Source organism: Syngnathoides biaculeatus, chromosome 4 (assembly GCF_019802595.1).
Source record: "Syngnathoides biaculeatus isolate LvHL_M chromosome 4, ASM1980259v1, whole genome shotgun sequence".
In the NCBI taxonomy this organism is placed as follows: domain Eukaryota; kingdom Metazoa; phylum Chordata; class Actinopteri; order Syngnathiformes; family Syngnathidae; genus Syngnathoides; species Syngnathoides biaculeatus.
In genome coordinates this window covers 11,303,194-11,317,308 of record NC_084643.1, presented here as the reverse complement: position 1 = coordinate 11,317,308, position 14,115 = coordinate 11,303,194, and the positions used below count along the sequence as shown (strand labels likewise).

The 14,115-nt window shown below is 47.4% G+C and overlaps 1 protein-coding gene across 1 annotated transcript in view; it reads left to right on the top strand.

Annotated features, from left to right (window-relative positions):
• LOC133499785 (ras-specific guanine nucleotide-releasing factor 2-like) overlaps nt 1-14,115 on the top strand; it is a 37,202-nt gene that overhangs the window by 8,182 nt on the left and 14,905 nt on the right. Inside the window, 14 exon segments of the mRNA XM_061818116.1 lie at nt 1,877-1,983; nt 3,994-4,141; nt 6,053-6,142; nt 6,221-6,357; nt 6,823-6,939; nt 7,012-7,091; nt 9,087-9,280; nt 9,445-9,554; nt 9,657-9,775; nt 10,640-10,800; nt 10,881-10,947; nt 11,886-12,022; nt 12,261-12,343; nt 13,664-13,912. Of these exon segments, the coding sequence (XP_061674100.1) occupies nt 1,877-1,983; nt 3,994-4,141; nt 6,053-6,142; nt 6,221-6,357; nt 6,823-6,939; nt 7,012-7,091; nt 9,087-9,280; nt 9,445-9,554; nt 9,657-9,775; nt 10,640-10,800; nt 10,881-10,947; nt 11,886-12,022; nt 12,261-12,343; nt 13,664-13,912 (1,799 nt within the window).

Sequence of the window (14,115 nt, the reverse complement as noted above, 5' to 3'; positions counted from 1 at the left end):
GGCAGGGCAGTCGTCAATGTTCCACCGACTTTACAAAATTTTCTTTGCTGTAAACGCAAAGTTTTCTTTCCTTCTTGCTCCCGAACTTGTGAGAATGGATCAAATGAACTCATAACGATGAAGTTGAAAAGACAAAGAGGCCAAAACCCGGGCGGAAGAGTCCGATACGGCGTTGCCACGGAAACCCTCCCCTGTTAGACACAATTGCGAAAGATGTACTAAATATTACGTAAGAGCTCTTTCTTCACTCCATCTCCGGATCCGTCGCCGGCTCTCTCGTCAAAGGCCGTCACGGCCCAGATTAGCGTCGACGCGAGAATGTCCCGACGGCCGGCCGGCCGGCGAATCAAAAGTGACAGGTTCTTTGAAAACAATACAAATAAATAAAGCCAGGATATGAGGAAGGAGATGATGATGATGATGATGATGATGTTTTTTTTTTTTTGTCCCGATAACCTCGGTGACTCCGGCACCGGAGCCTGTCCATCTTGCCGGAGGGCAAATGTGTGCGCCTCCTCTGGACTCGGTGTGCTTCACTGAATCCCCGCTGAGACACAAAGGGATGAAAACGCGAGGGGATGCCGAGTTGGGAGGAGGAGGAGGGGGAGGCAGAGTGGGATGCGAGGTGAAGTGCAAAGGCGAGGCAAGGGAAGGGAAGAGAAGAGAAGAGAAGAGAAGAGAACCACTCCACGGGTCCACTCAGTCTTGTGTGTGTGTGTGTTTTTGCTCGGCCCAGCTAAGAATAGCAGCTCTCGTGCTAACCCGGTGCCCCGGGACGCGGCTATTTGAATAAAAGCTTCCATCACTTCACACAATGCTTGCGCTCTCCTCAAGGTGAGTGCACGTGTGGGTGTGCGTCTTTTCCGACCAGCAACACGAGGGAGAGGCGGCCAGTACGCGTACGGGCTGTCCGGTCTCCGGACAGTTTCAATCATTTATCACAATAAGTAGCGGTCACCGTAGAAGCCCAACTGCTCTTTGTACCGATCGTCATGAATGACTGTTCCAAAATAACAGTCCACCAAGTGTAAAATCCAATTTGATTGTTCAAAAACCGTCTATTGAACCTGTAAGCGAATATGCTAGCTCGTTTCGACTGACGCATTTTAGCTGCTGAAAAGTTTTCCCGTTTAGTTTCAAATGCCTTCCCTTGCAGTACTTTGGCCGTTCAATAAATGTCTCAAGCAAATTTGGGTATTTTTACATTATTTTTTATTTTTTGAGTACTTTTCCCACATGCAAGGGAATAACACTAAGTATTTTTATACATTTTTTTTTTTTTATCACTATAAACCACATATTTTCACAAAATACTGTAGCACGACAGACATACATACAGTACATGCCACAAAAGAAATCTGTCTGCAGGAAGTAGCCTGCTAACTTACTAACCAGCAACTAAACTCACACAACTGTCAGGTATACCTTACAGTTATTATTTTCATATTTTTAAGATGAATTTTTAGTTCTTGTGGAAGCACTGTCGTCATTTTTTTGGTCCCAAAGTTAAAAAACACACACCCGGTATTCATATATTTTTTTCATTTTCTTTAGTCCCGGTGTTTATTATATGCTGACTTATGTTCGACTATCAGGATGTTGCACTTGTTACCCTTATCCTGCAATTGCGCTTGGCTGTCTGTTCTTCTCGTTTCATATCTGTTGATGTCTTCACCCCGTCAGCCTTTCTGGTGCTTTTTTTTTGGGAGGGGGAGGATGAATATCAGCTGCGAGAGCGTGACTAGTGTCCGCGGGGAAAGGCAACGAGTCCACATGTTGGTCGCAGCACGCGCCGATTATCGTTAAAACAGAGGTGAGCATTTTTGGACTGCGGTGTTTTGACGAGCTCTTGTCGCGCCCTCGTTTGCGCCCGCAGCACTACTTCCTCGTGGTGTTCGGCCACGACGGACAGAAGCCGCTGGAGCTGAGGACGGAGGAGGAGGTGGAGTGCGACCGATGGGTGGAGGCCATTCAGCAGGCCAGGTACGCCGTCACACTGCAGCCCAATCTCCAAATGCAGAGTCACATTCATCTCAATCTTTATGGGTTAAAACAAAACAAAACAAAACATGTTCTAATTCAGATGATGAAAGCTGGGAAGTTCGAAATATCCAACATCGTCGCCACGCCTTGAAGGATGACACAAGAGCAATCTGTCAAACGATTACAATACGATTAACACAAATATGCATGAATTTTATATTGCGATATTATATGTTGAGTGTTATCAGATTTCTTAATGTCAGTGAATTCTGAATAGCATCTTTGCATTTTTTGGGGGGTTGAGAGGGGGCAGGGAATGGAGGACCCCCCCGGTGAGATTAGCATGGAATGCGCCACAGCAGCAGTTTTGCAGAGCAGGTCAAGATGTTTTCATGAAGAGAAGAGCAAAGAACAGGACAAAACACGTTTCGGCTATCGATGAAGTTGATGACGCTCTTCTGACTGACCTCAGCAGGAAAAAGCGATTGCTCGTCAAACAGCCACGAATGATGCGCCTCCCGGTGACATTCCACATTCTTTGCAATTTACTCGGGTTGAACGACGTCATTTCAGACTTTTACAGCGTCTACTTCGCCGGACCTTGGCGCTTCGCTCCGCCACTGCGGTGATGCGAGCTAGGCGAGAGTAACGATTGCTTGCGGTCGTGTCGCTCGGCGTGCGGTGGACCTGAATTGCTCGCGACTGTGCCGGGTCACCCCCGATACCAGTGGGGGGCGCTCAAGTTTTTCTGTATCGGAAGAAGGGAAGACTCGTGCTGGACACCCGAGTGCACCGCTGGCCAATTTGGCAACGCCCAAAAACCGAAGCGCTGCCGCGGTCATTGCAACATTTGCACAAGAGAGGACCGTGTTTGCCGCACTATAAAGGCGCACCGAAAAGCCTTTAATTTTCTCAAAGCCGACGGTGCGCCTTATAATCAGGTGCGCCTTATATATGGAAAACCTTTTGAAATAGGCCAGTCATTGGATTATAGTGCGGAGAATACGCCACTACATACTGTCGTCCTCAGACGTTGCACACAAAATTTTAAGTTAGCTTCACATATGGACGGAACAGTGTACACTATTTAGAAACAAATATGCAACTTCATGTTCTTCGAGAGACGTTTGAGCTAGGACTGGCTGACTCCAAAGAAGAAGACTTGTAAGGAAAAAATGGATATCCGCTGTGGGAAGGATAATAGCAGCGAAGAGTTGAGATGCGTCACAGTACGTGAACGGAATTACGGCAAACGCATCAAGGGCGAGTACTTCACAGGGGGGGTCGTGAGTGCTGTGACCCCTCAAGAACGCCTTTCATTACCTCAACAACATTCAACATCCACGTCTGATAAAGTGTAGACCCGATGCTGTTCTGACATTGTTTCAAATTAGAAACCACATGGTGCAAAATTCACTAATCAGAGGAACGGTATTTGGACATTTACAAACGTAGGTAGCTACAATAATTGTGTTTGGAAAAACAAATACTGCACCTGATGTTATGATGTTGCCGTGACGGCAACTGAAATATTGTTGATTTATCTTCAGATTATTTCATATATTTTTGCAGGCGCAACAATGGCTCGATTTAATGGACAAGTACCTTTTTTTTTTTTTTTTTTAACTTAAAATTGTCCAAAATGTGTTTTGTAGTCTCTTAACAAGAAACGTTCTTCGATTTCTTTAGACCTCCGTGAAAAAATGACCCAAAATTTGCAAGACATTTGCAAATCCCGGCATTTAACTTTGGAAAACAATAAACATTTTTTGCCGGTCTTCCGACAAGTTACGATGAGCCAAAAGCAGTAAGTGAATGCACGTTTTTGCATTTTCTGAATTGTCATTTTTAATAATCTGATCCATCAATTATCGACAAATGACTCAATTATTGAAATAATTGCGAGTTGCAGCCAGCCCCGATCGGCACGGTTTCCCATTTTGCTGCTCGGGCTGCCTTGTCTTGGACGTCATTTCTTAAAAGGACAACTTAAAAGCGGTCCCCTTTCAGCTATTCCGACATCATCATCGAGCGGGAGGTGCTGATGCAGAAGTACATCCACCTGGTGCAGATAGTGGAGACGGAGAAGGTGGCGGCCAATCAGCTGCGCACGCAACTGGAGGACCAGGACACCGAGATCGAGAGACTGAAAGCCGAGGTATCTGGCGACGCACCGGCAGACACTTCATTAGGGACACCGCAGATCATTTCTCCTCAAGTGATCAATCAGTCAATACGTACGCGATGGCGTCGTCGCGAATGCTGAGTTTCGCTAAAACCGCCGCTCCTGCTGCTGTTGCTTCGCAGAATTTGGGGCTTACGTTCATTTGTACCCACCAAACAAGTTACTCATATGCCACAAAGTATTACATTTACGTCTGAGCGCAAAAGCTGAATAACGGCAGATGTGAGCAACAGAGATGTGTTTGTCGTTGATAAATAGTCATTTCCAAACAAATCAATTGAAATGGATTCCTTTCCCGCAGCACGCCACACGTGTCTCGACTCTAAATTGTCCATCGGTGTGAATTTGCCTCACTTGGCCCGAACGGAACGCCACTGACTTGTCCAGCTGCCTCATGCAAGCGATGCTCGTCCGATATTCTTGAAAGGTTACGGCATCTTGCGCGTCCTAATGGGATGCGGAGGTGCTGTGTCAACGCGCTGGAAGTTGCGGGCCCCGAAGGGAAGCGGCAGCTCTCGTCTTCATCGCCGCCTCGATGAGAGCGCTTAGAAACAATGGGTCATTATTGTTATCTCGCCACCATCCCGTTGCGCGGTCATCAAAATGCGAAGGAAATACATTTATTTGATTTGATTTTTTGAAGGGAACATCTGCCCGTCTAATGGGCCCTCACATGAAAAAACATCATTTGAGAGCCAGCGTACAGCCGGCGATCCATCTCATTAAAAACACATCTTGCTTGTGTGTGTTTATGAATAATTAAACCAGCTCGCCTCTGTAACGATCAACAGTTGGCAGGCTCCTCTTCGCAGCCATTTGCGTGCTGCCACTGCGAATGTGTCAGCTTTTTAGTGTATCAAGTTCAGTTTCATGCAAAAAGGCTGCAAGGCAAAACAACCAACGTTACACGCAGGAGCAGGCGCTGAGAACAAGGAAAAAAAAAAAGCTTTTAGCAGCGCTGGAGGGGGGGGGGGGGGAATAATTTACAATTACCACACGAAATCTGTTCCTCTCGGTTCTTAGCTAGGTTTTGGATTTCAAATCTGGAAAGATAGGCGGCAATTTTCTTGGCCTCTGCTAGGAAATGTCACGTTTTTAAATGCCACCGACGGAAGGAAGAGGGCTTAAAACACGTCTCCAAAAAGCCTCTGACAAGTTGCTGCCGGACGAGGAGCAATTACTGAGACTGAACGTGATTTCCCTCGCTTTGCTTGGTCCCCAAAAAGAATTCATTCATCATTTTCCAAACGGCTTATCCTCACGAGGGTCACAGGCGTGCTGGAGCCTATCCCGGCTATCTTCGGGCAGTAATCACTCAATCGCAGGGCACGTAGAAACAAAGCTAGTTAATGAATATATATGTATTTGAGAGAGAGAGAGAGAGAGAAAATCTATTAATTATGACCCCCACCCTCCAGTCAGCGCTAGCTGTTGGCCGACCACACTAGAGTCTTTTAAGGATGGAAAAAAAAGTGAGATCAGCCACCACCCAAATCGTCAAAATAAACATTGAAGTGAATAAATACAATGAATAAAACTCAATTAAAAGAATAGATCATAATGACACCAGGTCAAATCCTGTCCCTGGCTTTGATTCACTTCTGATGATGCTTTCAACTGTCCCCCTTGCATTCTCACGCAATGGACTGTTCCGCCTTTGTCTTGTTGTGCTGACTTGATTCGGATCTCCCGTGAGGAAATTTTAATATATTGTCGGGCCACTAATTGAATGGCAAATGCGCACAAAAGTGGACATCTGACTGTTGGGTCAGTGCCTCTCCAGCCAAGAACCTCGCTTCCTGTCCCCGGTTCCAACCACGAGTACGCCGGGGTCCACGGTGTTCTTGTGCGATGTTACTCCTGTTCTACGATTTGTGTTCGCAGATCATCGCGCTTAACAAAACCAAGGAGCGCATGAGGCCTTACCACGTCAACCACGAGACGGAAGATCCGGACATCAAGAAGATCAAGAAGGCGAGCGTTTTCCTTTGACGTGTTCACCGTTGGAGCTGCGCCGAGTTGACGTCTTTGTGCGCTGGGGATTTTTTTCAGGTGCAGAGTTTCATGCGGGGCTGGCTGTGTCGCCGGAAGTGGAAGATCATCGTGCAGGACTACATCTGCTCTCCACACGCCGAGAGCATGCGAAAGAGGAACCAGATTGTCTTCAACATGGTGGAAGCGGAGACAGAGTAGGTCTCGGCGTGCTGGAAAAACCTTCAGCGAATTGAGAAAAAATCGGATTGTGCCGTGTATTTGCAGAGGCCGTGCTTCAATTCATTCCCTTTGCGTAATTCAACAAAGTACTCCCAAAAAGTCGTATGTAGTATTACGTACATGAAAAATTGTGCCTTGACATGCGAGTTCAAGTTGACAAAATGTGTTTTCCAGCGTGCTATCTTAATGATTACGTCCGATGCCAAACGCCAGAGACAGGCTATGCGAACGACAACGATTTAAATGGAAAAAATATGCCGCTGTTCCGAAATGAACGGACGTCGTCGTCTTTAAAACCGCACTGTAAACTGTAAATTCAGACTTCAGTGTGGTACATCCGAGCAGAAACGCGGTGTACAGAACATTGCACAAAGGTGCGCGCGTTGAACGTCTTTCCCTAACAAGCTTGCTTTTGTCCCCGCACCTTGACTGGACGGCAGGTACGTCCACCAGCTGTACATCCTGGTCAACTGCTTCCTCAGACCTCTGAGGATGGCCGCCAGTTCCAAGAAGCCCCCCATCAGCCACGACGACGTCAGCAGCGTATTCCTGAACAGGTGACAGATGATCAAATCTCATCAAACGTGTTCATTATGCAGGCCAAATGTGAGCGCTGTCTTGCGTTACAGTGAGACCATCATGTTCCTGCACGAGATTTTCCACCAAGGTTTGAAGGCCAGGATCGCCAACTGGCCCACTCTGGTGCTGGGTAAGCTGTTCCCTGACCTCACGCACACGCACGCACGCACGCACGCCCACGCATTGTGCTGACTGACAATAGGCGCCAAGGCCAGAAGACGTCGCTGCGTTTTCACCTCTTAAAACAGAAATCCGCTCAGAGGCGACACTCCGCCGCTATGCCAGAGACAAATCGATCAAAAGAAGCCAAGGCCATCGTTGTTGAAACATTTCATGTGATATCCCGCATGTATTGTAGCGTCGCAATTAGGAATTCGATCTATTTTGTCAGTCACGTTGCACGATTAAATCAGAAGCGCACCAAGTTCATTTAAATACGCGAATGCCGTGCCCGAAGTCCAGTAGGGAACTAAGTATTTAGTTGTTTTTTTTTTTTTTTTTTTTAAGAAATCAGAAAATATTGTGATATAGTTAGTTATGTTACCCTCATTTTGTCGTGACTAGGGATTATGTGCACACTATGTATTAAAATAATAATGAATGAGTTTTCTCCGAGTACTTCCTCCCGCTCTCCAAAAAGACACACGTTAGGTTCAATGAATCGCGGATTTTCCACACTTGTTTGTTGGGTTCCGGGTGCCCCGTGACTAACTTGGCTACCCCTCCTCTGACTTGAGGCAACTGGGATAAACTCCAGGTCATCATGTGCTCGTGGAATAGCCATTTTATTGAAAGACCCCGTAAAGCCAATTATAGGGATTTGTTTGTTCATTTGGAAATGCATCATTAAAGTTCTTTTTTTGGGGGGGGGGCAGGGGTAATAAAATGCTAGAAGTTGGCGTACTTCAGATCACCGACAGCACAGTCAACGCATAACTCCAGCGCTTCCGATAATTGCCTGATTTTGCTCAAACGAAATGTTCAAATTCGGCCCGATTACCGGTATGTGTGTACAATTTGGGACTTGATTCCCACGACGATTATGACTCCGCAATATAAGAACATTACGACGGGCAGTTCTAGTAGCTAGCTAAGCCTCCACCGCCAAATTGCGTATTTGGACAGGCCGCCGACGCGGCCGCTTCAGAGCGCCTCGTTGTCGGCCGGGAGTGCGCACGTTTACACGGGTGCAGGATTTTTTTGTGGACCGGGTCTTCAGGCTGTCGTGGCCGCTTTAGAGCGCACAATTGCATGCGCGTCATGGAGAGAAGGTGGTCGAACAAGGCAAAAAAAACTCTCCAATGTGACAGCAAGGCTGCGGACGGGGCTTTAACCCTGCGGTGGCCATTTTAGAGTGCCTCGTTGTCATAATGACGTGGAAACGTTTTAAGCTGTAAGTGGGTGTATTTTTGCAGCTCCAACATACAGTTTTGTGTGGGCATGAGAGGCTCCTTTTTTCCAGCGAGTACAACTGGTCTTTGATTGGCACTTGGCACATGCACTCGACATGGCCTGTCCGCAGAGTTGGATAGCGGAATTAATGTTGCGTGATTTTGAAGCCTCGTCGAATAGACGTGCATTCAAATTTGTCATGTGAGAGGTCAAATTGTAGAGGATGGTTTTAGATGTGTTTCTCCCATGAAAAGGAGCTCAAGTTGCGTATGGGCTGTCTACAGTACATTAGGAAAGTAGCTGCGCGAGTGAGCCTTTTATTGTTCACACATCTGCGCAGGCACCGCGCGTTCAGTTCCCACTTAGTCCCGACGGGGGAGTCAGTGCCGGAACGCTTGCCGGGTCCAGTGACTCACTGGTCCTGAAACAAGTGCTCAACCACTTCAGAAGGGATGTAACTGACACGATAACTTTGGTTCACGCCTACCTGCGCGGTCGGCAAACCTCAGACCGTGAACCCAATACATGAATACGCTCTGATGTACAGTAGTGCCGTAGCGAGGCGGCTTGAGGAATATGCAGAATCGATACTAGTAGATGGAGAGCCGCGGAGCCGATAAACATTGGGAAACTAGTGCAAGAAATCTTTTGATAGCAGACAAAGATCAAATGTGTACTGTTAAGCGGGTGGGACCACGCGAGCCACAATTATGATGGTCTGCGCCGTTTCCAGCCGACCTCTTTGACATCCTGCTGCCCATGCTGAACATCTACCAGGAGTTTGTCAGGAACCACCAGTACAGCCTGCAGGTTCTGGCCAACTGTAAGCAGAACAGGGACTTTGACAAGCTGCTCAAACAGTACGAGTCCAACGCCGCCTGCGAGGGGAGGATGCTGGAGACCTTCCTCACGTACCCCATGTTCCAGGTCGGTCCGGGAAAAAAAAGAAATAAACATTACAAAACATACAAACGTACATATCTTGGCATTTTTCAAATGGAACCACATGCAACATTTGCTGATAGATAGTATTAAGAAGGGAACGCTCTTCATCATGATCTTTCCCCGCGAACATTTCCCTTTGGCACAAGATTCCTCGCTACATCATCACCCTGCATGAGCTGCTGGCCCACACGCCTCACGAGCACGTTGAGCGCAAGAGCCTGGAGTTTGCAAAGTCCAAACTGGAGGAACTGTCCAGGTAAAGGTTCTGTTTTTCCCAAGAAAAACGACGCCGGGCGTATCCGATGTGCTGGCCTTTGTTTTGAACGCTATCCACGTGTGTTTGTGTCTGCGTGGGAAGAGTCATGCACGACGAAGTGAGCGACACTGAGAACATTCGGAAGAATCTGGCCATCGAGCGCATGATCGTGGAGGGTTGCGACATCCTGCTGGACACCAGCCAAACCTTCGTCAGGCAGGGTGAGTCTCCTCCGCTTCAGCCAATTTTCAGTAACTCGGGCAGAAAACGTCATAAATGGATCAAATGCGCACGGTCCGAGTGAAGGTTGGGACTGACTCTTCCTTCCTCTTCCTTCCCTGCGTTGATTTCAAGCAGGTTAACCTCCACACTCCGCTGGAAAGCGTTGGCCTCACAGCTCTGAGGTCCCGGGTTTGATCCCGCACCCGCCTGTGTGGAGTTTGCACGTTCTCCCCGTGCCCGCGTGGCTTTTCTCCGCGTGGGCACTCCGCTTTCCTCCCCAAATCCCCAAAACATGCAGCATTCATTGGACGCTCGAAATTGCCCCGTCAGTGTGATTGTTAGTGCTGCTGGTTGTCTCCGCGTAACCTGCGATTGGACGGCAGCCAGTTCAGGGTGTGCCCCGCCTCCTGCCCAATGACAGCCGGGATTGGCTCCAGGTCTCCTGCGACCCTCGTGAGGATAAGCGGCTCAGGAAATGGATGGGTGACGGATAACCTCCACATGACTCTAATGGCTGCCTTTAGAAATGATCTCTTTTTTTAAAAATGTTATTTTGTTACTTGAGGAGTGGCGGCACAGCGGAGCGACTCCCTCACCGTTCTCAGGACCAGGGTTTGAATCCCAGCCCCTGCCTGTGTGGAGTTTGCACGCTCTCCCCGTGCCCGCGCGGCTTTTCTCCGCGTGGGCACTCCGCTTTGCTCCCACATCCCAAAATTATGCTTGCATTCATCGGAGACTCTAAATCGCCCCTCCGCGTGGTTGTGAGTGGCCGATGACGTCCGGGCTAGGCTCCAGCACTCCCGAGACCCTCGTGAGGATAAGCGTCTCCGAAAGCGAACGGATGGCTTTGCTTGTCTCTTCAGGCTCGCTTATCCAGCTGCCATCGGTCGAGCGAGGCAAGCTCAGCAAGGTGCGTCTTGGCTCGCTCTCCCTGAGGAAGGAAGGGGAGAGGCAGTGCTTCCTGTTCACAAAACACTTCTTGGTGTGCACGCGCAGCTCCGGCGGGAAACTTCACCTCCTCAAGGTGACCTCGCCGTCGCTTTCTTTCCTCGAGTACTTTGAAATGTTTCCTCGCGACGCTTGAGCGCAGTACTTTTCCCGCAGCAAGGCGGCGTCTTGTCCCTCATCGACTGCACCCTGATCGAAGAGCCGGACGCCGGAGATGAAGAGGGTACGTTTACGGTTTGCGGTCTCGCCGTACGAGTGGAGGTTAATTGGCTGTCAGATGATGAGTGAACGCGAATGAGTTCCCTTTTAATATCAGCGGCTCTCCCTTTTAAAGGCCAGGTTAGGATCCCTTGACATTAACAGTCCATTAATTTGATCGCTTGTGAGGATGCAGAAAAACACTTCAGTCAGTATCCAAACTGGAAACTTGACTGATTTTAGCTGCCTAACCGATGGGGGGGGAGGGGGGGTAGTATGCTTACTACTCTTATAGTTTGTGGCGTACTTCAGATCACCGACAGCACAGTCAACGCATAACTCCAGCGCTTCCGATAATTGCCTGATTTTGCTCAAAGGAAATGTTCAAATTCGGCCCGATTACCGGTATGTGTGTACAATTTGAGACTTGATTCCCATATTTTGCATCTTATTAAACGTACAAATACGAGTATGTCTGAACTCCAGCAGTTGTCCAGAAAGCTCAGAGAAAACATTCACAGCAGCTGCAATGAAAAAAAAAAAAAAAAAAAGCACCCTGATCAGCAGTATGTGCTTGTTCGAGGGCTGCAGTATGGATTAGATTTAAAATGGATTATTTGACTGATTGTCTCAAGTCACTGGATGAAAATGATCATTCAACAAAAAATGTGCACGATGTTATTGTTGTCCAACAAGGGTCGCGATCCTCACGTTGCACACTTTACAGTAGTATGTGTAAATATTTGCGTGAGAGTCAGCAAATGAGAGCGCGAAGTTGGCCGTTGCGAGCTCAGTTTAGCGGCCAATCGCTCGCCGTGCTTATTACGTGTTTATTTTGTTAGCGTTGGTTTCAAAAAGCCATTGAGAATGCACCGGCAGCTCCGCCTTTACGTAGCGTATGTAGCTGGCGTACCCGCGCGGTCCATTTATTTAGTAGCCCTGGCGTCCCCCTTCATGCTTCAGCTAAAGCCGGAGGTCAGGTGTTCGGTCAGCTGGACTTCAAGCTGGTGGTAGAGCCGAGCGACTCGTCTTCCTTCACCGTGGTGTTGCTGGCGCCCTCGAGGCAGGAGAAGGCCGCGTGGACCAGCGATATTAGCCAGGTGATGCGCACACACACCCACGCCGAATAACAACAACCTCCAGATAGCGGCGGCGTGTCCCCGCTGGGCTTTGTTGAGGCTCGCCGATGCGTAAACACAGACGTGGGTGCGGCTCCCCGGTGGTGAGTTCAGCTTGGCGCCTTCAAAAACGCGCGCAAGCGCCACGCGGGGATGTCACAATTCATTGGCGTAAGATGAAAAACGTGGTTTCAATTTTTGGGGGTCTTTTCCTTTTCAGTGCATAGATAACATCCGCTGCAATGGCCTGATGACCAGCGTCTTTGAGGAGAGCTCCAAAGTTACCGTGCCTCACATGATCAAGTAAGTGGAGGAGAGTCAGAGGAGGCGGCCATGTCTTCATGCGCATGCTGCAAAAAACATCAAGCACATGTTGGTGTTGAGGTCTCAAGTGTGTTGATTATGATTAGAACACTTTCTTTCTTTATTTTGAGTGATGCTTCCTGTTGTTGATTATTTTGGTTTTGGAAATCTGATCCGGTTGTATATCCATTCTTTCTTTGCAATGCAGTGGAACCTCCAAGGTCAACTGATGCAGGACAATTTTCGTCGTTGCGCAAGATCTTTTTAACAGCATACGCAAGGGATTGAAGTGAAAATATAAATCAATGTAAATCACATATCACGTTCAATGCGGTTAAGTGTAAAATATTTGTATTAAGTCCCTGTAAGAGGAAAATACATTTCTTCTGGATATGACACACAAACAGACACAATGGAAATGTTAAAAAGAACCCTCACCAGATATATAAAATGAAGCTTTAAAATCGTGAAAATTCAACCAATTTTCTCCCCTCTCAGACGCTTTTTCCAATGGATGCTTTGAAAGCGCACCCCATTCAACTATAAAAAGCTAAAAAGAGCGCGACTAGTCCTGGAAAATGGACGCCACCACAGCTAGCATCTTTCCCATGCTTACACAAAAAAACAAATTGAAATATTAAGTATGTGGAAGTATTACAATCAATAAAATACTTGTCATATTTGTGCATAGAAGTATGGATATATTGTAATGTGGAAGGCGCCACGGGCCTCACAGTTCTGAGGACCGGGGTTGAAATCCCAGAAACCCGCCTTTGTGAAGTTTGCATGTTCTCCCCGTGCCCACATCCCAAAAACATGCAACATTCACTGGAGACTCTAAATTGCCCCAAGGTGTGATTGTTTTTTTTTTTTTTTTTTAAAAATGGAATTCATTTGATTTACATTTTTTTTTAAATTAAATAAATGTTTCAAAGTTTATAATTTAATTAAAAAAAAATGATGTCACCTGTGTGAGAATCCAAATAAATAAAACATAATTGTTTTGAAATTGTCATCTGATACATACGGTGTATATATATGAATATATATACAACTCAACTTTGATAAGTTAATCAGGAAAACGTTCTCCCTCGCTGAAGCTTGTAATATTGAACGCAGCTCCTCCAAATGTTGGTGAAATTCTGTCTGCCGCGTATGTTAACTTTCGAGGTTTCACTGTAGAGGATTTGCGAACAAATCCATTTTTTTTTTTTTTTTTTTTAAAATCCAGCTCTCCTCACGCTTGGCAGCAGCGGCAGCGGCAGTCACCCATGCTCGTGTGTTGTGTGTGTTTGTGTGTACCCTTGTGTACCTCGTCAGATCCGATGCGCGTCTCCATAAAGATGATGTTGACATTTGCTTCAGCAAGACCCTCAACTCCTGCAAGGTCCCGCAGATCCGCTACGCCAGCGTGGAGCGCCTGCTGGAGAGGCTGACCGACCTGCGCTTCCTCTCCATCGACTTCCTCAACACCTTCCTGCACACGTACCGGATCTTCACCGCGGCCGGCGTGGTCATGGACAAACTGGCCGACATCTACAAGAAGCCGTTCTCGTCCATTCCCGTCAGGTCACCCGCTGCACACGCGCTTAAACACCCAAATCATTCCGAGCGGAACCGGGTCGGCGAAAACCCAAAGATATTAGGCAGCTTTCGCGAAGGACTCGGGACTCGATCGGACAACATTTACTTTTGAGAGGCTGAAATTCCCAGGACTATTTGAACTCTTTGAAACAGAACAAGTCACTGATTTTATATATATATATATATAT